The sequence below is a fragment of the Miniopterus schreibersii genome (assembly GCF_964146895.1).
Source record: "Miniopterus schreibersii genome assembly, chromosome: 1".
NCBI lineage: Eukaryota > Metazoa > Chordata > Mammalia > Chiroptera > Miniopteridae > Miniopterus > Miniopterus schreibersii.
In genome coordinates this window covers 180,189,135-180,215,236 of record NC_138101.1, presented here as the reverse complement: position 1 = coordinate 180,215,236, position 26,102 = coordinate 180,189,135, and the positions used below count along the sequence as shown (strand labels likewise).

Below are 26,102 nucleotides of genomic sequence, written 5' to 3'. Positions count from 1 at the left end.
CAAAAAACTAAATTAGGAAGTCTGTTCAAGTCCCTGTATAAATCATGCCTTGGGAAAGTACAACTTCTCAGAATTAATGACAAAGAAAACATCAAAGGAAACGAAGAGTGTTCTGAAATATTCGAGCTTAAGAAACCCACCTGTCATTAGTCATAGGTCAGCAGGTCATCACCCCAAATGGCATTTAAAAGTCACAACAACATTATGGACATAATCATCCTGCTTATTACTCGGAAGTTTACCCAAAAGCTCCATTTCTCTAGATTTGCCTTTCTAAATGTCAGCATCTGAACCAACAGGAGCCCAAGCAAAAATTTCACACTGGAAACGTCTGACAAGAGAGAGAGAAAACAAACAAGAGAATGAAAACAAAAGTGAAAGCACTGTTTGCACAGTTTTTTAAATGTAAATTTTTTGTAGACCTCTAAGTAAAGGTTTTACAGCCACAACCTTGAGTAAATCGTTACGCAGGGGGCGCCCCCTGTAAATGCTTGAATTGACCTTGGTTTCGAGGGTCAGTCTTCCGCTGCGCCTTGAGGATGGTGTCCTGCGGCGGGTAAGCCTTGGGCACAGCCAACGACTGGTCTTGGGCACTGAGGGTGAACTAGCTCTACAGCCCACGTTTCCAACACAACCATGACTCAAGTTAGTCAACTTAACCAGGCTTAAATGATTCCAGGTCCTGGCCCCATACTGGCAATAAGTGTGTCTTCTTTCTTTCTAATAGAATGAACAGATCCAATATCCCTTTTATAGCAATTAACTAATATGTCAAATAAGCTGAACACATACATACCTCCCACCCATGAATTTCTCATGGAGAAGCATGATATATTTCCAGTATAGAAAACTAATGAATACTAGTGGTCATTTCTCTAAAGAACTAAGCAATGGACAACTTTGTTTCTAAATTAAACCAAAAAAAGAGTCCCCTGCTACTGCCTAAAAAATAAAAATCAAGTTCCCACAAACCTCTGGAAAGTTTTCCCTTCAACGTAACACCAAACATTCCAGGGGGAAGGTGTATGAATTGCGTGACCTTTGTATTTCCTATTAACCTTTAATAATCCATCGATTTGCAATCTCCTAAACAAAACAGATATATTTGCAGTGTTTTCCTGTGTCTTAGAAAAGCAACTCACTGTATGAACATACTTTAGTCAACTTATTAACAGCATCAACATTTAAACGCCTTATACTTTGTCTCCTCTCCAGTGTCACTGTCTCTACAAGACGTAAAGATAAAAGAAAAAGAAGCGTTCATTAGGGACCACCTCCAGGCCAAGCAGGATGTAAGAGGCCCTATGTACCTCATCCTAATGAATCTTCACAATAACCCCACGAGGTGCTACCCTTCCTCCCAAGTTATCTTTCTTCCTTTTATAAATGAAGAAACTGAGGCTCACAGAAATTAACTAAGGCCACACCTCAAGGCCACACCTCTAGGAAGTGGCAGAGTCTCAACTTTAACCCAGGTCTGACTCCCAACCCCATGCTCCTACAAGCCTGGCAGAGGGTCTCCTGTTTGGAGTGAATTAAGAAGGTAACGATGAAAAAAATTTTTTTCTGTTATTCTGTATGACTCACTAATTGGTTAGTCCCTCTAAACTATTTTTCCTTTACCACAACTTAACAAGCACCTCTCTTAGAAACAGGTCATTGAAGCATTCTCTTGCAAGGCAAAGAATTAAGGAATTTGATACTCGAAGCAGGAATAGTTTGAGAGTTCTATTTTTATGCGGAAAAGAGAAAAATTCACTATACTGATCATCCAGAAATATGTAGTTCCACATTGCCCATGAACAGAGATTCAACGCAGAGTCTTGCAGAACACATGGAACCCAGCAGACAGCTCAAATATTTGGTGAAATGAACATTAATTCATTTTCCTTAATATGTAATATAATTAGGTTAAGTTTTCACAAACAGACAAATATTAAAAAGGTATATAAGAAGCAATTATTTCCTTAAATTCAGTATGTGCACAAATAAAAGTTATGTGCCATATTTCCTTCCTTTAAAATGTATTCTTCCAAATGTCTCGATTTGAATTAATGACATCAGTGTCTTTCTATAAGCCAAGGTCAAAAAACCCAGTCATCTTGGATTCTCTATTCACCTCCTAATTCCATATTCATTTCATTTCCAAGTCATTTTTAATTCAGACTCTTTAAACCCTCTGCTCAGTCCTGCTCAATTCTGAAGGGCACGTCCCCTGCTAGATTAGTGTCCTCCTTACCTTTCTCACAGACACAGAAATATCCCTCCTGGAGCCTCCAATCTACCCAGATAACAATGCATTTGCCACACAGGGACAAGACTCATAATCCCAAACAGATGCTGATTTTACAGCTCCCAGCACAAAAGTTTTCCATGATTAAATTGCCTGTGATTCCACATGCTAAAATCTGGATCCATTCAGCCTGTCTCCCCAAAATCTTACCTCCATTTACTTCTAGTAACTCATCCTATGCCCAGGCTAACAGGTTCAGGTTGCTGTCCACTTGTGCCAGCTCTTTGCCTTTGCAGAACACATCTCACCACCTGGAGTGTTCTTCTTTCCACATAAGCAATCTTACCCATCCTTTAAAACTGAGTTCAAAGACCACCCTACAGCCCATCCCTGACCTCTGAGGCTGGAAGTTAATTGCCCCATCCTCTGAGTTTATATAATAATCCACCTGCACTTCTTTGGAAATGAGCACTTAGACCCTATTACAGTTATTTGTGTATATCTTAGATCTCTCATCAACTATAAACATCTAATACATACATACCTCTGTATCTCCCATAGCATCTAGACCAGTTCTTGTACATACTATGGGTTCGAAGAACATTCACATAATGAATGTTACCGTAAGGCCTTTTTGGCCAGGGAGACTATGTCTCCATCTATATTGCTTAGGCAATCTTTGACTTTGAAGAAAAAAGAATCACATAGTATTTTCCCAAGTATTCAATGCCAAGTATGACAAAACCTAGCTTCTTTGAACTTTAGAATTGGAGAATCAGAGGATATGAGAAGAAAACAATACTCATTTATCAGTCAAGGCAGTTCAGGAAGAAAACATCTGTCGAGCTGTCAACCATCGGTCCACCCTACAGAGAACACGAACACACACGGGCAGCCAGGCAGCATGGAACCAGACGCCTTACTTTGTGGTAGACGATCATATTTGGAGAACTGTCCTCTGGGTCGGCAGTCCCCATTGCTCTTTGCTCCCCGGATCCCTGAGCCATCCTGGATGTCTTCACTCACGCTGCAAAAATAAGTGAACAGGCCGTTAAGATGTGCAAGAATTACATAAAGAGCTTTGCAATGCAAATAACTAAGTACCTTTGGGCAGGTGCCATGAAAACAAAACATGATGTAAGAAATTACATGATTGTGGTCTTATTGTCCACATACATCCTTCTAATTCCAAAGCAACATAGTCTATATTGTTCAGCCCAGAACTGTGCACCCCGAGGGTAATCATATGCCAGTCTTAAGTAATCTCCTGAAGACAAATGAAACCACTCGTTTTGATGTTAAGTTTTTTACCAAAGCTCATTTTATAATTAATTCTATGCATTAAAATGTAAATATTTTATCAGGGAAATGCAAATCAAAACCACAAGGAGATACCACTTCATACCCACTAGGAAGGTTACAATAATAAAAGCAAAACCGCAAATAACAAGCATTGAAAAGCATATGGGTAAATCAGTTCCCTTGTACATTATTGGTAGGAAATGGAAAACAGTTTGGGGGTTCATCAAAAGTTAAACACAGAATTACAGATAACCTGGCAATTCCACTCCTAAGAACTGAAAACAGGTATTTGAACAAATACTAGAACATGAACGCTCATAGTAGCACTATTCACAATTGCCAAAATATGGAAGTAACTCAAGGTCCATCAACTGATGAATGGATAAACAAAATATGGCCTATCCCCACCATGGAATATAATTTAGCCATGAAAAGTAACAAAGCACCGACGCATGCTACAGCATAGATGAACCTTAAAAGCACTGTGCTAAAAGGAAGAGCTAGATACGAAAGGTCACGGCAGCTGACTGAATGTTTGTGTCCCCTCAAAATTCACATGTTGGAATGGGGTAGAACGGGTCATTGGGGAGAAAAAGGGACATCTGTAATATTTTAAACAAAAATAAAATTTAAAAAAAAAATTCACACGTTGACATCCCCCTAATGTAATGGTGTCAGGAGGGAGAACCTCTGGGAGGTGCTGAGTGCTCTCATCAGAGATCCCGGAGAGCTCTCTCAGGAAGCAGGAGGCAGGGCCTCACAATCACCCCATCTCCCAAGTCTTCATCTAGCACTTTCCAGCCCTAGGACTGTGAGAAATAAATTGTCGCTGTTTATAAGCTACCCAGCCTACGGCATGCTTCTCAGCAGCCCGAATGGACTGCGGCAGTGACATACCGTGGATTCCACTGACAGGCAACATGCAGAACAAGGAAACCTGTGGAGACGGGAGGCAGCAGCGGGCGCAGGAGGGACTGGGGCGACTGCTTAATGGATATGGGGTCTCCTTTGGGGGTGATCAAAATAGAAGAGATGACTGTAGAACACTGTGAACGGACTACGTGCCTCTGAAACATATGCTTTAAAATGGTTAATTTTGCCCGGCCGGGCGTGGCTCAGCGGTTGAGCGTCGACCTAGGATCCAGGCGATCGGGGTTCGATTCCCGGTCAGGGCACATGCCCGGGTTGCGGGCTCGATCAATGACTCTCTCATCATTGATGTTTCTCTCTCTCTCTCCCTCTCCTGTCCTCTCTCTGAAATCAATAAAGATATATTTAAAATAAATATATAAAATAAAATGGTTAATTTTATGAGCACTGTTACGAATACAGGGAGTGGGCTGTGATAAAGGCAGTGATGACGGAAGAGAGGCTATTACAATTTAAAATAAGAACTCATGCATTTGTGAATTTCACCTCAATTAAGAAAATGAATAATTTTTTTAACTTGACCTTTTAAAATGCCTGAAAAGACAGCAGGGAAACAATGACGACATATGGAATCTTTGAGTAAAGAAGCAAGTTCAGTTCTTGGTATGACACTATATTTGGTGGGTAACCTCGAGCAAATTAAATAACCATTGGGTGTTGGGGTCCCTTTGTTAATTTTCTTTTGAAATGTCCATGTTGAACACCTGCTGCGTACCCAGAACCAGACCAAGGCACCTTCCTCTACATTGTTCTCATTAGTAAAATGTGAATTCTACTGACGACTCACAGGTAAGGGTCAAAGAAACTGAGTGTAGAAGTAGCATATAAAGCCATAAAAGTCCTATACAAATGTTATCACTAATCTAAGAGCCTGCCTGGGTTATTTGCACAAAATTCACAGGCTTTTCATCAGAGAAACTTTTATAAATACCATACTCGACAGAAAAGGCCACGACAATTTTTTTAAAAAACTCAGGAAACATTTTATTATAAAATAAGTTGGTACCAAAGGTCATTGCATAAAAATAAATTGGAGCAAAAAATGGGGTAGAGACGGGAATTTGTAATTTATGCTAAGAATTTAATTATCCACGATATGCCATTTGAATAATGTTGTTTGCTTTCTTCATCATTTATGAATTAGGGTACATTTTAAAAGCTAGATTACATGAAGAGATAAAGAGCATCCTTCTATTATTCTACCCATTGCGATATCAGTATTTCTATGAATATAGTACTGCATGGAAACACTGATTCTTATTCTAATCAGTGGCTTTTAAAATTAAATGAACAACACACTTTATTTATAAGTAACTGCTAATTTGCCTTAGTACAGAATATGATTGAGCATGAAAAATGAAAATTTAGTCCATTTATGAATGCTCATTTGTCTGTGTAACAGAGCCATTTGGGGTTATTATTGCTTTATTTTAAAATGAACACTTTCACTTTAATGAGCATCTTATCTTCCACCCAGAAAACTGTGCTGTAACAGTAAGGTGGGAAGTGACCTAGAAACAGTCATGTCAGTCCTCCCTTCGCCTTTCCCTGACTCTCCTCCCCGCCCCCAACACAAACATTTTCTCTGTGTTAAAACAGGGTTCTGTCCCAGGATCTGGCCTTTAGACTGCTAAGTGGGTGCAGTTAGGAATTTTAGTGAGCTTAGTATGTAATAGAAAAGCTTCTATTTTGATTCCTCCATCAACTCATTTTGAAACTCAAGTTAGCCATTTGATTTTTCTGTGTCTAGAAAGGATCATTTCTAAAATACATCCTAGCCCCTATGTCAACAGCTGTTAGAGAAAACTGGATGCAAAATCTACACAGGTAAGGACGTTCTGAGTAAATCCATTGACTATAAAGATGGTGTTCATGAAATTAAAGGAGTAGATTTTCACGCATTATAATATAGTATAAAATATTTCTTTTTAGATGAAGTACAATAGAAATAGAAATATTTTAAATTTAGCAGTAGAGAAAAACAAAACCATCTTCATATTATTTATACATATACCACATGTATATACACAGAGTAAATAATTCAGGGACTTTGATTTTAACATTTGAAGAATGTGAATGTTTTTCTGAAAACACACAACTACATTTCAATAGAAAGAAAACATGTTAAAATTATTTTCCTATAATAGCTTAAAGCCAACGAAAGAGGAGAACTGAAAATGCATTAAGACCATATATTTCAGAATCTCCAACGACAGACAAGAAAGTTTCGTGCTTACAAGCTGGCCTCTGGCATCTAGATCCAGGTTCCACCATTTACTAGCTGTGCAATCTGGGGCAAGTTACTTTACCTCTCTGTGCCTTTGTTTCCTTACCTGTCACAAACCTCAGTCTCAGCATAGTGGAAAGCCTTCGGAACAGGAAGGTCTGGTTCCTCTACCTGACCTGCAACTAACTAGCTGTTGGAATCAGGTTAAGCCACAGCTCTCTGTACCCCAAATGCACATTAGCTATAAAACCCAACCTCCTTAGTAGTCTCTTCAGTTCTAACCTAGAACTCAGAACTGCACATTTCTAAATTTCCTTCAAAGACTCACCAGGATGCTCCACACCACCTCTCTTCCATCACCATTGCCTATATCCTAGCCCAACTTCTCTATTCATGACGCTGCTCATGCTGAACTTCTCCAAAACATCACAGAACCAGGGTTAAGCTTTCCCTCCCAGACTCAGCATCCCTCCCCTTGAAGCAATCCCTGTAATACCACCACCCACCACTAGGTGCCATGAGACTCAACATTTATTCACCCAGCAGACCCTGAGCACCCATTCGCAAGGCTCCAAGCTAGGCCCTGGAGATTAAGGATAAATCAGGCGCAGATGCTCCCACTAAAGCGTTCAGAGTCCAGGAGGGGTAACAGAGGTGTCCACAAAAGCAGGACATTGTAATGGATGGGTGTCCAGTTGTGATAACACAGAGCAGGAGGAGGTGGCAACTGAGATCAGAGCAGAAGGACAAACAGGAGCCTGGGGGCACAGAAGAGTGCCCTCGAGGCTAGGTGACAAACAGGCGTGGATATCTGAAGACCAAGAAGTGTAGACGCTAAAAACAAACAAACATAGAGATGATCTGATCTCAAGAAGATTAAGTGGGAGAACAGCCAAATGTGGAGAGTGAAATAGCAGGGATTCCCACCTAGCTGGATGCATGGCTTTGTTTACATGTTTATTAGGGGTCTCCTCTACGGGAGAGGCAGTTCTGCCTGGGTGGAGTCTTTGTCAGCGGGGTCCACCCTCTATCCCTGGCACCTAGAACAGGGCCTCAAATAGTTTTGAAAGAATGATGGAACTGATGAGATTCCACCAAGATGCAGTGAACTCTTTCGGGGACACTCACTTAGATAACAAGCCATTAAGCTGCCCAGCAAAGAGGACTCTTTATCAACCAAGACCTATGTATGGAATCACACATGAAGGTTTTCCCCAGAGTTTACTGATATGGATCAGCCTGGAACTCAGGAATCCACTTTCGGAATCCATGAGAACGTAGATAAGAAGGAATATGTGGGCGGGAAGTATAGCAAGGACAGACCCTTTGAATAACAATTGAGCATCTCTGACTCAGACTCTGATTAGCAAATCTTTTAAAAGTCTGGACTGTGATTTACTGCAAATTTATATTGCATTTGCAGCCTGCAGTTATATCAAATGCCAGCTGTTTCCCTTTGTAATGACAGTTCCTCTGGTGCAAGCAAAGCCTAGGGTCCAGCAGATAACAGTGCTGAGCAGAGCAGGTAGGAGAGATCCAATGATGTGGGGAAAGAAGGGGCTTTTCAGTCAGACTGGGAATCGCTTCTCAGCTCTGGCAACTCCAAGGCTGCTGTGGGCCTTTGGCAGTTGACTCCCATCCTAAATTTCCAGCTCGTCACCTGGAAGATGAGAACCCTCTGCTTTGCAGGGTTGCTTTTGAAGAGAGAATAAAATAAGTCATGAAAATTCCCTAGCACAAAATGAATGTAGCAACTGGCCAGCAGTCTTGTTCTCAGCAAGTATGTGGCCAAGTGAAATTCAGAGGCCACCTGCACCAGAATCCTTGGAGAAGCCCTTCCCCACCCTCAGGTATTCTGACTGGGTGCAGATGAGATGAATCTGGGGTGGACCACTACGACTACACGACAGCCCCACTAAAGTCATTGTCACATCCAACTAGAAGCCTTAAGATGTCACTCCTGCTGCTCTTAGTGCCCAGCCCTCACAACGCTATTCAGGGAAACATCTTGCAGGAGAGGTAATCAAATGCTGACTGTAATACAGTCTGAATATTTATGCTGCCAAATAAGAATTCTGTTGATGTTATTTCCTCTCCTCCATATTTTATCAAATTCATATTGTTTGCCTCAGCCCATTAAAACCCAATGGATTTTTTCCTGACATAGGCAATGTTAAGTACTTCAGAAAAAAAAAATTTACAAGATGTTTGCTAGCTCAGTTGTACAAGCTTGTTTATATAGTTCTAATGTGAGTGGGCAGGAACCTCAAGGGGGAATGAGGGAGAAAACAGCTATAAAGAACAAATAACTCTTCCTGTTATAGCAGAGTCTGCCATCCTGACATTTCCTATATACTCAAAGTTCAGGTGATCAATGACAGACTGAGTGTCCGTTTCAGGTAATGCACCAAAGATCTGAGAGCAAGGTGACAGAGCTCAACCCCCGGGGGACAATTTTGGTGGCAATGCCATGTGCGCGGTATTTTACTGGGATATAATCGCTTGATCGTTTCAAGACTTCAGTTAGAATTCAGTGGTTCCCAAAAGCTGATCCAGGGACCTGAACCAGACTAGCATCCTCAAAATCACCTGGGGGAGATTCTAAAGACACATGTTCTTAGTTCCCATGCTCCAGAAATTCTTTTATTATTATTATTACTATTATTATTTATTGATCTGCAGGGGGGGAGAGAGAGAGAAATCTCAATTTGTTGTTCCACTTATTTATGCATTCATTGGCTGATCCTTGTATGTGCCCTGACTGGAGATAGAATCCACAACCTTGGCATATCGGGATAACACTCTAACCAACTGAGCTGCCTGGCCAGGGCTGCTCCAGAAACTCTAGTCCAGTTGGCCTAGGGTGGCCCCTAGAGATTTATGACTTAAACGATTCCCAGGGGATTTGAGCACTGGCAAGTTTGGGAACCACTGACCTAGATTCCACGCCGCCTGCCTTCTCTTCGCCTGATCCCTCTTTCTCTTCCCATGTCACAGCCATGCTGAGCTGGGCTCCATTAACTTCCCTGTGTTTAGGCAAAAATTCACTGTAATGGATAAAGCCAGGGTCATGGGATCAAAGAACTGGCTCTCAATCCTGGCCATGCGACTTAAGTGCTGTGTGGCTATGAGCGACTTGCTGCTATGTGATCTTAGCCTCTCTGAGACTTGGTTTCCTCATCGAGAAAATGAAACACTACACCCTGCACGGATGGTTCTCGGCCTTGCCTGCTCATCAGAATCACCCAGGCAGTGCTTCACAGCAACCGGAGCAAGTGGATGTTATTAGTCCTACTCTACAGATGAGAAAACTGAGGCTCCACAAGTAGGTAACTCGCCCAAAGTAACACAGCTTGTCAAACAGGAAACTAAAATTCGAACTGAGGGCTGACTCCACTGCCCACGGACTTTGCAATGCGTCAGTCTTGATCTCCAGTGAAATCATCTATATAGACCATCTAAAACAAAATTGTGTAAATATGCAAAATTTAAGTATATGCCTAAATATAAAACACTTAGCACCTATATACTACACATAAAGTACTTAGTAGTAGGCACTACTGGTGCATAGTACAACTGGTACACAGCAGGTCCTCAACCACCCTGTGGTCCCTTCCTTCTACTTCCTAGTGTCTCAGTGAAGTTGGCTTTACCATACCAACCCTATCTTAAGACATAAATAAATACAACGCTCTCTGGGCTGCCTCGGCTGCCTGACTAAACAAATTAATCTGCCAAAGCCACTTACAAAGAAAAATGTTTTTGCATTCCCTGAATTAAATGGTAATCCTAAAAATTAAGCTGGAAGGGAGAAATAGAAAGTTCTTCATACAACGGGATGTGCTTGGCCGTGTGATGTGCCTCCCAGTCCTGTTCTACCATCGGTGCTCAGAGTTCAGGTCCATCCAGGATCAGCTCTTCCTGGGGCTCTGAACTCCGGCCCTGGACACCCTCGGAGCCTGCCAGTCCCCACCGGCCGCCTCTTCCCGCCTTTTGAACTCTAATTTTGTAAACAGTATGCCTGCTACGTGCTTCCACCTCCTCTCTGAACTCTGACCTTCTGTGACCTTACTGGAAACCTGGCTCCCCCCCCCAGCACATCCCCGAGGTAGCCCCTTGTCCTCACCGCATATGTCTCAAGACCATGAAGGAAGGTAAGCATCCTCCTGGCTGTCCACTGCTGTTTTCAATGACTTCCGTCCCATCTTCCTACCCAAAGCCCTGCTCTTGTGACACTCGGATCCTCAGGCTGTGCCACCTCGTACCCACCCTCACTGCTGTGCCCACCTCCTTCCTGCCGAGGCCCTTTCATCTCCTGAGAACTCCGGGTTCGGTTCTCAGAGGCTTACTCCAGCCCTTAGACAACCTCGGTGACTTTAAATTAGAATCAAAGGCCTAATTGAAAAGCTGGTTTCTCCACCATTTTTATGGCCTCACCTGACCCCTCTTCCTCCAAGCCTGTCCCCAGTCCCCAGCCGCCTCCCGTGGCCACATGCTGAGCGGCATCATCACCATCACCATCACCAGCGCCTGCACCACTCAGCCCACCAGCTCTGTGCGCCTTCCCTCTTGGCAGCTCTGTTACTCTACATTCACTGCAGACAGTCTTCAAACTTATTTAGACACTCAACCTGCAACATTTTTAGTTTTGGCTTTTCTCACTGGCTCCACCATTATAATCACTCAACCGCTCCCATGCAAATATCCTCAACTCCCTCACCTCCCCCTCTCTGTGTCGTATTTCCTGGCAAATCTCCAACATTGACAGGACCTGAATACCCACCGCACAACAGCCACACAATATCTGAATATCCAAGTTCACATCCAAGCAGTTGAACATTTGGGGGGAGGGGGTGGATTGGGGGTAAGGAGGAAATCACACAACCAGGCTGCCTAGTGGCATTTTAAATTCATGAGCACAAACTTTAACTGAGTTAGTCAGTACTGCCCACCAAATCTAAAATGTTTTCCTATCAAGTTTGAGCTCCGTTTCTGACTTGGTTATCTCAGATCTTTGGCTTATTCAAACTTGACACCCAAGTCTCAGTTGATGGGGTCACTTCAAACTCCATTGAAGAAATGGAAGCCAGCAGGAGGCAAGTCTCTCATCTTGGGACACCCTCACCTAAACCACCCTGTTCTTGGTCTCCCCTCCCATTGCAATGGAGGAAGTGTTGCTGCATTTACTAAAGAAGAGATGCTTCACTTTTGCTCTTAAGTGGAAGGTTATAGAACAGTTCTCTTCTCCTCCCCCCACCACCACACCAAGGGGGCTCTAGTATAATAAAAGTGAATTACAGCAAAAAGATCTCCAAAACACAAACTCTCTAAGGAGCACTTAGGAAACCTAAAGTCAAAAGAAAAGACTAAAACAGGGGAATTTAAGCCTCTGGCACCTACAGCTACAGCAAACATTAAACACAGCCCAACTCCTAGTCAAATGAAATAAAACCCCATGCTAAAGGCCTCATTGACTCAGCTCCTCCTGTCTCACACATCATGTTTGGATTTCAAGTAGTCATCAAAACCAGGCTCAGAGATGACACAGATGTTGAAATAATCAGAAAGGGAATTCAAAATAACTATAAGGTGGTAATTAAAACAGAGAGACAGAAATTTTTTTTTAAATCCTTAAAAGGGGAAATGCTAAAAATCAAAAACAAATGTAACAAATGAAGAGTGCTCATTGGTAGACTCAAAATGGCCAAAGAAAGAATCTGTGAACTTCAATGAAGGTCAACAGAAACAACCCAAATGAAAGCAAATTTTTTTAAATGGAACAGAACATCCAAGAACTATGGTACAATATTAAAAGATACAACACATGTGTAACTGGAACACCAGGAAAAGAAAGAAAAAAGAGAGTAAAAGAAATATTCGAAGGAATAATGACTGATAACTTTTCAAAGGTAATGACAGACACCAAACTACAGATCCAAGGAGATCAGAAAATACCAATGAGGGTTAAAAACCAAGAACCAAAACCTCTACACCTAGGCAGAGTCTATTCAAACTGCAGAAAATCAAAGACAAAGAGAAAATCTTGAAAAAAGCCCTTACCTATAAAAGAACAAGTATGATATTACAGAGGGCTTCTCGTCAGAAACAACACAGGCAAGAGGGTGGAGTGAAATACTGAAACTGTCAAAAGAAAAAACCACAAGCCTAGGATTCTATATCTAATGAAATTATCCTTCCAAAGTGAAGGAACAATAAGGACTTTCTCTGGCAAACAAAAAGTGAGCAAGTTCACTAGCAAACTTGCCCTGCAAGAAATGCTGAAAGAAGTTCTTTAGGCACAGGAAAATTATGTAGGTCAGAAGCGCGGGTCTACAGAAAGAAAGAACAAGCTTCAAGGAAGAAGTAAATAAAGGAAAATTAAAATATTTTATTGTCTAATTCTTAATCTAAGAGAAAGAAGTAAGACTTTTTTGAACAATGTTCATGGGAAAGACAAAACCAATATTGTTAAAAATACTACTCTAGCCCGGCCGGGCGTGGCTCAGTGGTTGAGCGTCGACCTAGGATCCAGGCGATCGGGGTTCGATTCCCGGTCAGGGCACATGCCTGGGTTGCGGGCTCGATCAATGACTCTCTCTCATCATTGATGTTTCTATCTCTCTCTCTCCCTCTCCTTTCCTCTCTCTGAAATCAATAAAGATATATATATTTTTATAAATAAAATAAAAAATAAAAATACTACTCTATCACTGTCTAGCACAGAGATCCAGAATAGCCCTTGGCCATCAACTAGTTCAAGGTTGGCAACCTAGGGCCCGGGGGACAAATCTTAGCCTGCTGCCTGTTTTTGTATGATCTATGAGCTAACAATGGTCTTTACATTTTTAAATTGCTAAAAAAAGTTGAAAAAAAGAATAATTTTTGTAACACGTGAAAATCATATAAAAATCAAATTTCTGGGTCCATAAAGCTTTATAAATAAACACCCATTTGTTTACTGACTGTCTGTGGCTGCTTTTATGCTACAACAACAGAGTTGTGCATTTACAACCAGAGACCATATGGCCCACAAGCTCAAAATATTTACTATTTGGTCCTTTACATAAAAGATTCTGTGAAAATGAAAGCATAAATGAAAAAAAAAAAAAAATTTGTGTGTTCCCTGAACAAGCCCAATCCCTAAATTTTTCAGAGGATGAAACTAAGGCCTGGAGAGATTGCATTATATTCTAGTGGCATCTTGCTAGTTAGTCATAGAGCCAGCATTAGAATTTGGGTCTTGAGATCCCAAATGCCTCTCCTCTCACATGAGAGAACTTACATTTCATAAGCACGGGTTCTAAGGTTATCCTGTCTAACACTACTAATGCTCCTGACTCTAAGGACTGCAAAAGTAACATTTTATTACTCTTAGTTTACATGAAAGGCTGTTTGACTCCTCGAGAAGAAGTAGGAGTGACAGAGGAGCGTTGCCAGTTTTTATACACAAGACGGGGATGACTCAGAGCTGAAGAGGATGCCGTGTTCCCAGGGGATGCAAGAAGAAAGGCACTCCTCTTGGCTTCTTTTAAAAAAGAATGTCAGTTTTGCTCCTTGGAATTGTGTTGTTTTCTTTCTTCATATTTTTAAGAACAGGTAAAAAATCAGTATCTTTTTTACCCTCAACCTAGGCATTTAAATATGGGTGCATCTCTTCTCTGCTCCTGGGGCAGCAATAGCAGGCTTTTCATCTGCTGGAGATAGCAGACTTAACACAATAAAGATATATTCATAAGAGATCATCGGGCAGAAGCAATATAGGTCAAAGAAACAACAACTGAATAGGTTTCTGAGGGCTTTTGGTTGCAGTTTTGCCCATATTATGTAGATGGAAGACAAGCATAGTACAATTAGGAAATGTACCACTTCCTACAACGAGGGGCTAACTCACAACAGAACAACCCTCAAGAAAGCTAGAAAAGCTTGATAAAATTTTAGAAAGAGAGCCCCCAAGGCAATGAGTACCTACGGGACCGAGATCCACGGGAAAAACAGGAGGTGAGCCGGACATTCCATCAGCTATTGCTTTAAACATTTGGCCAAATTCAGCCTGTGTTCATGAAAATACTCTTAGTAATGTCTGAATGTAAGGGAACTGCTTCATCTGAGGAAGGATATGTGTAAAACACAGCAACCATAATATTTAATAGTCACACTCTGAAAACTTTCCCACTGAGCTTAGAAACAAGACAAGGATGCCCACTCTGACCACTTCTGTGCACCATTATATTAGCCAAGGCAACAAGCAAGAAAACTAAATAAAAAACATAACAACTGCAAAAAAAAAAAAAAGTAAACAGTTTTGCCAGTAATTTGATTGCACACATGGAAAATCCATAATAATCTACATGAGCTATTAGAATTAATAAGTGTATTTAGCAAAATCACTGGATACAAGGTCAATATATAAAAATTGATTGTATATACCTACAACAAGCTACTGGAAAATGATGTTTTTTAAAGATATCATTTATAATAGTATAAAATAACTTCAAATACTGGGAATAAATCTCAATAAAGGTGTACAGTACCTTTAGAACATAGAGAAAAAACTAACAGAGATGAAGATCTAAATAAATGAAGGAATATAGCATAGTAATGAATTAAACAGTACACATTCTAAGGACATTAATTTGGCCTAGAGATTTAACGCAGTTCCAATCAAAATCCCATCAAAGATGATTTTTAAATTTATATAGTAATGCAAATGGCTAAGAATAGCCAAGCTATTCTTAAATAAGAACATAGCTGGAGGACACACACTACTGGATATCAAGACTTATTATTAAGCTATATTAATTAAGACAGTGTGGTATCAATATAAGAACAGGGAAACTGAACAATGAAAGGGGCTAGAAGGCAGAGAGAGGCCCACATATAAATGATCACCTGATTGATAACAGAGGTCACATTTCACAGCAGTGGATAAGAGGAGATTTTTCAATAAGTAGTGCTGGGTTAACTGGATATACATGTGAAAAAAACACAAAATGCATATGGATTTCTTCTTTATGCCATAGATAAAAATCAACCTCAGGTGCATTTATTTTTACTTAAAGATAAAATACAAAACAAGAGGGCTTCTAAAAACTGGGAGAACAGCTTCATGACCTTAGGGCAGGCAAAAATTTCTTAAGCAGGCATAGAAAAATATAATCATAAAGGAAGAGTGATAAGTTGGATTACATTGAAGGAATGCCTCACATTCTCCAAAAGCTTCATTTTGGATAGTGCAAGTCTTCCAGCTCTTATAAAATATTTCAGAACTCTCAGAGAGTGGCTGAAATACTCTGCATTCGTTCTTAATAACTTTCCACTGCCCAGCAAATAAAACCCAGTCCTTCAGCCAGTTTAAAAGATGGATACAGTTACTGTTTCGAGTTGCCCAGCATATTTTTTGCCTATCAAATTTGTTTCCTCTGATAGGGAAGGGTGAGCCTATGAACGATCCTGGCCAGAATATGCTTTATCACTGGACACATAGATTGGACCGAGGCAGACATATGACTCTAATCAGGACTAATCAGTGTCCTTCCCTGAGACTGAGATAAGGACACTGTAAGAAAAAACATTCCCTCCCTGTGTTGAAAGAATGCAACAGTAGAGATATTACTGACCATATGCTTTTTCTCTGGTGTCACAGAAGGAGGAAGTCAGGATGATGAAGTATTAAGTAAGAGTGCTAAGATATCATTTCAGTCCCTGGATCCAGCCATGCCTGAATTCCCAGGTCTATGAGTCAGGTAAATTCCTTGTTGCTTGAATTAGTTTGAACTTTAGTTCGGTTATTTTGGGGTTTTTTGTCATATCCAAGAGAGCCCTGAATCACCATCATCATCATCTATGGGGCATGTAAGCCCTTCAACAGACTAACCCTAATTTCATTTCTAGTCTTGTCAATTACTGTTCATCTTCATATAACTAACAAATCACCAATCTCAAACACAGGAAACTTCCCCCCACCAAGAATTCCCAATAAGCAAAAACCAATCTACCTCCAAATACATTCTGAGAGCCAACTGGTCATTCCTGTTTAGGGCAATTAGAAAATATAAGAAACTGGGGGTTAAACAGATTTTTTTTAAGTGGGGGAGGGGGTTGTGAGGCAGATAGCAGACAAGGAAAGCGGCTTTTGCAGAGATGCTTTTGAAAGCGAAAGGAAGCCAAAGGAATGAGAACCTGGAATTGATAGCATGCTTTGTCATGAAGCTAAATACACCATGCACTGGGGTGAGATAGCTGAGAACTTCCTCATCAGTCATGCCAAGCAAGAGATAATAAAGTTTATCCCAAGATGTACCCACTTTACCCATGAGCCACAGGAAGATCCCGGCATCAGCGGTCAACCTCTCGGTCTGAGAGCCTAAAAGGCACTGACGTTTGGACAGGGAGCCTGACACAGTGGGTGAAAAGGCCTGTTTGCGTGGGAATCGTGCAGTGATTGTAATATAGTGAAACCACTTATAAGTATTTCACTGCAGGGGTGTGATCTCCTGCAAAACAGTAAGAAGTAACTAGAAAGTCATTGTGGCACACCCTCCGTGACCAACGTAAGGTGAGGAAAATGTCACTCCTAATCAACTCTGTTTTCTCACTTTTCTTCTGGTAAGCATAAATATTTATTAAACAGCTTTGCTTGCCACATCCATTCCACCTATGCCTGTTTCCCCTTTCGTTTTAAGTTCATCAACAGACTTCTCCTACCTGAAGGTTTCTAAGGACCCGACTCTCAGTAGGGGGTGTAGTAAATATTCTTTCGAGCACACTCTTGCCACCAAACCCGTTGGTCCTCCAGTGTCCAACTCACCCACCCAACCTCTTCATCCATCCAACCTCTTCGATGAAACACCCCAGTGGGAAATGACCCTCCCGCATTCCATTTATATGAGCCTGTCTTATCACATTCGGTGTCTCCATCTCCCCCCCACACACACACACAATTTGAAACTTCTTGAAAACAGCCCTGTCTGACCATCATCATCTAGGAAACTTCTTAGGTAGTGGGACTTACTGCCAGTGTGGACAAGCAGGGGGGAGCAGGGAAGAAGAGCGGAGACCTCAGACCAACCGGGTGACCAGCTGGAACTCCCCTCCCCTGGTCTCCCCTCCCCTCTACGCCCAGACTAAGAGCTGACTAAGTCAGAGATTTTCAAGATCACTCTCTGTTTCAGTAACGTCCTCAAAGCAATCACAGTTTCTCAGACCTCTTCTGCACCTGGAGAGAATATTAAGCTACTTTGTCACATAGCCCTGCCTATGGGCAGAAGCTCGCAGCCAAGTGCCTACTACCTGCCACTCTCAAAGTTAAAGTACCTTCCCCTAAAAAAATAAAAAATCTAAAATATAATCAATAGATTTATCCTTTGTGAATGCATATTTTCTCTTTTGACCAGCTGCTGAATCAGTCTTTGTTTTAGGATGTATGGTCAGCAAACTAATATAATGGCACCTTCCTGCTTGGTTTGGGATCTGAACACAGTAGCGCTTACATAGCAGCTTCATAGACAAATACACCGGGCACTTTTTAAAGTGGTTGTCTTTCTTCTAGAGATGTCACAAGCAGGAAAAAACGCAGCTCAAACAAGTGTTTGGTCTGGATTGGACAGTGTAGATCTACACATTTTTCGAATTGGAATGAATTGCTAATGACTAAAAACGCACGGCAGTGTTTCTGAGCAGCACATCCTCTCTGCTTTAACACAGCTCTCGCCCACCCCTAATGCCTCCCAACCCCGGGACCCAGGGCCAGGTGCCAGTCATCACCACGCATGGGTGGCTGTTTGGCTTTTAGGAACAAACAAACAGAAAAAGCGTCTCTATCAAAAATGGGACAAAGGTTCCTATGTTTCAAGAAAAATGAGTTCTTACTCTGACATTGGTTTAACAGCCAGTTATTATCAGTCCCTCTCACCTGAAAGCTATTGCCATTCCTTGCTTGCTGCTTTCCCCTCTTCAACTATGAAATGTCTACCCATTTCCCAAAGCCTGTCTCTTGCAGATCTGATTATACAATGTTCTCTCTCTAACTTGAACTGTATTTACTATCTTTGTCATCTATTTGCTGTCTAATCTGACTTATAAAATTCCACACATTCTTTTCACTTAACATCCTTTACTGTTAATTTTATGTTTATTTCTATCATCTCTAAGACAGCTGAAATGATGATCTCAAGGGTAGGGTTTCTGTCTATTTGCCACCGTGTGATATATCAGAGAGACTCAGGACTTTGGGGTCAGATAAAAGCTGAATTTAAATCTTGGTTTCTCTACTCAATAACTATCTGACCTCAGGCAAACGGCTGAACATCTGTTTCAGCTTTGGTTTCTTCATCTGTAAAATGGGAGTAATAGCACCTAATTCTCCTTTCAAAGGCTTTGATTTGCAAAAAGGTTTTGTAAAGCTGACTGTTATTTCATTAGATCAGTCCACTGCTACATGATAGATCCATAGCTTTAGAGGCTGGGCAACTTTTTGTTTAGAAACCAATTCCTTACTCAAGCGTTTACTATGTGTGTGGCTTTGTGCTAGGGCAGGATAAAATTGTGGTTTTCAAAAAAACCAGACCACAGCCCAGTGGGAAAGACAAACGTGAATGTATAATTACAAAATAGGGTTTGAGGTAGATCTAGCTAGGCAAAATCAAGCAAACAATAAGAACGGGGTTATAACTATTTGCATCTTGCATTCACACTTGTGCCGGCCCATGCACCCACACTCAGACCAGTCTGTGCGTCCATGCTTGTACCTGTCTATGTACCCGCACCAGCCCAGTCCCTACACAGCCTCCACCCGAAGCAGTCCACGCATCTGCACCAATACTACTCCATCCTTCCTCCCATTTTCACCTACCCATAGCTGTCACTCTGCAAGTCAATAACTCAGCAAACATTTACCATCTCCTACCATGTGCCACGAACTGTAAGAGATACCAAGGGTATAGAAACAATAATAACACATAGCCTTGTTCCGGGCGTGGGTCACAGTCTGGCACAAGAGATATCGATGTAGCAGCAGCCTCTATGTTTCCCTTCCCTTCCTGCCTGTGACTAATGGCCTTTGGGCTTCAGGAAATACTACATCTTTCCCACCCCACCTTCTCCGCTTAGTGTCTGGGCTTCTTGCTTTCTACAAGCCTCTTCAAATACAACATTACAACTAGAGAGCGGGTTTCTCCCAGGGACTGAGAAGTCCCTCAAAGGCTAGGCTGATATAGCAAGTCCTTGGGAACAGAAAAAAAGGAAACTATCACCCCAAAATTCTTACTTCCCAACAGACCCCTGTTGGTGGAGGTCATGGAAAGGATGTGACCGCCAGTTAGCCCGAGAGCTGGATCCCAGCAACTGGAAGCTCCTTGCCCCTCGCCTGTCCTCAGGATGATGGTTCTGCCCACTGTTTCCACAGGGCCATTTTCAAGAAACAGTCTTGAGACAATATGGTGTTGTTGAGACCACCTGGTCAGTATATGGGCTCTATACAAGCTTTTACGATCCTAGCGGGTGGGTGTGGAAATCTACTCTTGCGGTCACCCAAGCCTCCTGTGTAAGTTCCCTTGCTCGTTAAACCTGCCACCCACCCGTCTGGACGGGTCCTGCCTCTTTCTTTGCCCTCGGTGTATGGAAGCCGGCCTCAGATTTCACCCAGGGAATTCCTGAGGTTGCGAACCAACAGCTGATTCTCAATATTATCAGAACACAGTCTGGTGTGACAGGGTCCATCTTCTCCTGGTACTACGCCTCCTTGCCCAGGATGCTGTACAGGATCCAATTTGCCCCTCACAGCCACACACACTCAAGGGATCGATTTCTTATTCCCATTTCACAGATGAGGAAACTGAGGTTCAGAAACAAGGAACACGGTTGAAAATGCCTATTGTGCTCCTTGAAGAGCCACCAGTCGCAGTTCTCTCTCAGGGCTCGGGGCTGGCCAGGTCTCAGTGCAATACAGGGGCTTCGGGTACCTCCTGGGGGGTGTCACAACTAGCTGACATTCCTGCAGGACACTCATCTCCGAAGGCTTTGTTTAATGTGCCCTCCCCCGGGGCCGGGAAAGCAGCTTGAGTAGGGCAGGCGCTAGTGAATGAGGGAATTCTACCAGGCAAAAACCTCACGATGGCTTTTCCTTAGTTGGCTTTACCTGAGTATTTAGAAAAGCCAAGACAGCTACTCTCCATCCCAGCTCATTTGAGTAGCCTCAGTTACATGAGCCTCTAATTTGCTCATATTCAAATATTTATACATTTTTTTAAAGTGGCCACACATAAAAACAGCTGTCCCCTATGTTTCTAACACCTAAGTAGAGAGGAAGGATTCATTTTCTAGACACAAAGTAGCCACACAAGGATGAGGGAAAGAGGGGCATTTCAGCCTTCTGGACTCTCAACCTGTCAAATGCACCCCCTCAGTGCCCTCTCTGTTTCCTCAGTCACTATCTCATAGAGCGTTTGTGGGCTCCAGTGAGCATTGCTCTGCCTTTTGCGTGGGGCGGGGGGTGCTGCTGCTTTGGTAGTTAGGGTAATTAATAGTGAATCCCCTCCCTCCCCCCTGTATTGGAATGTAGATGTGGCAGAAAATGAATTACTTCGGGGAGGCACCAGTGAAACATTTGATAAGCTTTGTGGTTTGTAACATCTCAAGCAGGTACTCTTGAGTTGTTATTTAATGCAACTCATTAGGTTTAATGTGCATTTTAACCGCCTATTTATGGGCATTTTTGCTTTTCTTGTAGTTTGAAGAACTTCGTTTATGACTGATTATTACTCTCATTAGACTTAATAGTTCCAAATTCTGGATGACGATCTCTTTCCTCTTGACTACTTCAGAAAGTTTCTCCCCCATGGAGAAACTGATACTGATTCAACCAGTGCTTACAGGGAACCTCCTGGCAGGTACATTGCTGGGCATGGAACAGGTGGATGTAAAGGAAAGAGAAACAGTCTTCTCCCCCCAAGGAGCTTACTACCTAGTTCTCCCCATGGTCCCCAGACAAGCAGACTTGGCATCAACTGGGGACTGGTTAGAAATGTACATTTTCAGGCCTCACTCCAAACCAAGTAAGTCACAAACCCTAGGGGTGACCCCCAGCCACCTGTGTTTAAAAAAGCCCACTTTAAACAAAGATTATCCTCATCAAATGTCAAAGCAACAAATACACTGTTAGCTTATTGAGCTAAATCTGAAAGTGTCATTTGTCCTTTGAGGAAACAGAGGCCCACAGGCCAAAGGCCGCAGGAGTCATTGGTGCAGGAATTGAAACCAGAACCAAAGTCTCCCACCCAGCATGACCAATGTTCTATTTCTCTTCTGATGCTTTAATCCGCAAATCTTACAGGGAGCCCCAAGGATTACTGACCCGAAGTGCAAATCTTGCTTTCCAAGGAAAAGAGATAAACAGAAACTACGCACTTTGAAAATAAGGACCACTAACAAAAATTAAAACCCAGTCTACCAAAACCATCCAGAAAAATTAGCAGTTATTTTCCAAACTTTTAACACATATCCAAGTTCCATTTACAAGATCTGAGATTAGGAGGGGGTAAAAATCCAATGAATAATGTGATCAAAATAAAGTCTGGAAGAATATGTAGCATGTAAAAATGTCAACAGTGTTTCACTTTTTTTTTTTTTTTAAATATGTCTTTATTGATTTGAGAGAGAGGAAGGGAGAGGGAGAGAGAGAGATACAAACATCAATGATGAGAGAGTCATTGATCGGCTGCCTCCAGGACAACCCTGCTGGGGATCGAGCCCACAGCCTGGCATGTGCCCTGACCGGGAATCGAACAGCAATCTCCTGGACCCTAGGCCGATGCTCAACTGCTGAGCCGCGCTGGCCAGGAAACAGTGGTTCACCTTCTGTGGGAACTACAAATGTTCTTTCTTTCTTTGTAATTTCCTGACTTTTTCCCAATGGTTAGATATCACTTTTGTAATAAAAAATTTTTGAAAAAGTAAATCTGTTTTTTGAAATGTTACATGCATATCACTCAACATGAAGGTTTATTTTGTAATTCTATTTTTCCCCATACAGTAGGATAGTGTGTGTGTAGTAATTATTTATATCACGCCATATGTTACAATGAAGATGAAATCTGATAAATATATTCCTTCCAGCTGGCACTGAAAATGAAGAGGTTAAATGCTTTCCTAGGTTCAAAGCATTATGAATTAAGACAAGCTAACTGTGAGGCTAGAGGAAAATTAATCCCAGCCCTGAGATCTCGGAGAGCATCTCTCTTGAAAAATGTTGATGTGACACAGAGCTCCTTACTCATATCTCCCTGACGCTTAACCCCTGGCACAAAACAGAATGTTCAGCAATTCCTGGCAAAGTCGAAGGAGTGGAGGGGACAAAATGCATGAGAGAACATCAGAGAAATAAGAAACAGAATGATCCTATTTGCACATAAAATTCTGTCCCTGTGGACAGACATCCAAAATTACTGGCAAACTATATTGTCCTAAATGTTCCTTTTAGAGGGTTAACTAGACTTATTGATCATAGCATGGTGCATGCAAATGTCGAATCACGATGCTATGCACCTGAAACCAATATAAAATTGGATGTCAGTTGTACTTCAATTAAAATTTTTTTTTTCTTTCACAAGAAATGTTTGCTCATTTAAAAAAATACCTATGTTGGCTATCTCATGCCACAAATTGTTCATTAATAAATAAATAAATAACTGTCTCATTTAAAGAGACATTTCTGCCACAAAAGCATTGTTGTCATGTTTCACTTGATACGAAAAACTTGCCACTTGAAGGAAAATTGGCATTGTTTGACTGAAGCTCTCTGCAATATATCAGCGAATGTTCATTTAAGTTTCTTAAAGGAGACAGGGAAGTAAAGTTAAGAACCAATGTAACGAATATGGAAAAGGGAACACCAGTGGCTACTTACGTCATCAAAGTACCTCGCGGTAGCTGACATTTCTAGAATTCACAGGCACTCTCAGGAAAGGACGAGATATTGGGGTGGGGGGATATAGATGGTATACGCCAATGTTTGTAGTAAATACGATCACCATATTTACGTACACAATTTAGCTTGCCAGCAGTGTCAGAAAACTCAGAAAAAACCTATCGTCTTGGTTTCCTCGGCTCAGCAGGCAAGCTTGTTTTCCTAAATGTGTATCTCCAAAGTGTCAAATGCCCGTCAGTCCTCAACTTACTTGGTCTCTCCGGGCAGCCCCATCCTTTGCAAAACTGATAAATTAATAAGAAAAATAAAAGTAAGTTGCATAAAGAATACACAACTTACAGAAAGGGTCTCAGCGACTCCCCGGTGCCGCTCCATAGAGTTACCCTCCTGCCTGTGAAAAGCGGTCTATGAAAGCCTTGTTTAACATATTAGGCTAAAGCCAACAGTTTCCTTTCCGTCTGCCACCTCTGGACAAAACACACACACTTGTAGCTCAGTCTCTGACTCCATCCAGACACTCACAAGCCCAGTTTTTATTCTTCCGCCGGTCGTCCCCCTCTGGTGAGAAAAGGGCCCAGTGTTAGGCTTTACCTAATTCTGCTTATTTTGGCAGTTTTACTTGAGGCTGCTAAAAGGTATTGATTAGAAACTACCTGCAGATCCAGTTCCTAAGCACTGATGAACGCCCCGGGGAACAATTCCAAGCCAACAATATGATACAAAATATCTTCAGTTTGTAGCATGGAAAGGCCACTCCTCTCCACCAGAGAGGAAGAATACTCCTCCCCACTCCATCACATTAAAAAAAAAAAAAAATACAGCAGCTTTCATTCTGAACAAAATTAAAATTTCTGGGTCACTTTCCCTGTCTCTCTGGGCCACTTGCTACGCAGCCTGACAGTGACTGTAAATACGGCAACCAGCTTAGCTGTCATCCTCTCTGGAGCCAATGCCTCGGTCCCCGTTCCTGCCGCAGTTCCCCAAACCGGACCCCGACACCCACTCCTTCCACTCACTTTTCTTTTCCTCCAAACCCCAAGTGGGCAAGCCTATTCGGAGGAAAAGTTAATGACGACCTGCTTTCGAAGCACAGCTGCCCTACCTGCGGTCCCCAAATCATCGTAAGGCTGGAAGTTCCTAAAAGCGTGTCCCCTCTGCGCGCTGGTCCCCGGGGCTGAGCGCCTCACCCCCGCGGCCCGGGCGCGCGCTTTCCGCGCGGACCGGCCCTCATCCCGCACGGGTCCGCGCCCAGCCCGCCTCGCCGCTTACGTAAGCTCGTGCCTCTACGGTCCCAAACTGCACACGCACGCGCCCCGGCACCTGTCACGCATCTGAAGCGGGCCAGCGTCCGCACCCAAGCGATGAAACGACATCAACACATAGGCGCTGGGGCTGGGGGTGGAGGGCATGCCGTTTGCAAACACCTTTTCCCCCACTTGTTTCTTGCCCGTTTTGGTCACAACTACAATTACCTTAGCAACCCAAGAATTGCCTTGACTCCCCCTCCGGCTTCCGAATTTGTCCTAAAGCCAAGCTTGCGCCAGGTTCATGGCACAGCTAGAGGAGCCCAGGAAACGGGGATCCGCAGCCTCTCGGGGGCGGAGGGGACGTCTGGGTCCGCCTCGGCGCCGCTCTCCAACGTCTCGCCTCGTCTTTGCGAGTTTCCGGGGCGGCGAGCGCCGGGGCTCAGCGGGCGGAGAGCGAAGCCCGGGGCCGGCGAGGAGGCGCGGCGGGTCGCATGGTGCCCGGGCGCGGGACGCCCGGCTGTCTCCAGCGCGCTCGGGGCCGGCCCCGCTCTCCGCGCTGCCCCGCGCTCGCCGCCTCTCCCCGCCCCGGGCCGGCGGAGCCCGCGGAGGTCGGTCAGCCCCCTCTGCGCCCGCCCGCTCCGCCGCCGCGGGGAGCCGGCGCCCGGGCGGAGCTCTCGCCGCCGAGTCGGGTCGGGCGCAGGAGCTGCCCCAACTCGCGGAGCCGCTCGGCTCGGCCGCCTGGAGCCGCCGCAGCGGCGCCCGCTGTCGGGCGTGGAGGGAGCTGCAGGCCGCGCCGCGCGCACCTGGCGCCCGCACCTGCGCGGGGACCCGGCCGCTCCAGGTGGGCGGGCGCCAGGTGGGCGGGGCGGGGCGGGGCGGGGCCGAGGCACCTGAGCGGGTCCCCAAAGCCGCGCGGGCGCCCGGCTCACCTGCTCCCGCCGCCTCCGAAGGTGCAGTGGCGATCGGCCCGAGGAAGGGAAAACCTGGGAATTCCTGGCGCTTGAGCTGCCGGCGAGAAAACGCAGACAGACGCCGAGGCTCCTCCCGGCGACTCGGAGAGCTGGGCGCGTCCCGAGGCTCCGGATGCGTCAGGTTCGCCTCGGGGATTCCGGGCGACGGCCTGGGGCTCTGGCTGACGCGCGCAGCTGGCGCCCTCAAATCAAAGCGGGGCGCCGCCGCCCTCGGGGATACTGCTACCGGCCTCGTCACTCTTATTGATTCAGCGTTCCCAGCGCAGGCTGT

The 26,102-nt window shown here is 43.5% G+C and overlaps 1 protein-coding gene across 5 annotated transcripts in view; it reads right to left on the bottom strand.

Moving 5' to 3' along the window:
• Positions 1-25,442, bottom strand: part of RGS6 (regulator of G protein signaling 6) — a 392,085-nt gene extending 366,643 nt beyond the window's left edge. For 3 of the 5 annotated variants that reach the window (XM_081117674.1, XM_081117676.1, XM_081117678.1), the window contains exons 1-2: positions 24,716-24,873; positions 3,157-3,260 (exon numbers count right to left, since the gene is read on the bottom strand). In XM_081117674.1, coding sequence (XP_080973800.1) covers positions 3,157-3,240 — 84 coding nt within the window. In that variant the 5' untranslated portion in view covers positions 3,241-3,260; positions 24,716-24,873. Of the gene's footprint in view, positions 1-3,156; positions 3,261-24,715; positions 24,874-25,085 lie in introns of those variants that run through there. The other 2 variants (XM_081117675.1, XM_081117677.1) reach the window with 1 other exon arrangement.
• Between the last annotated feature and the right edge of the window lie 660 nt (positions 25,443-26,102).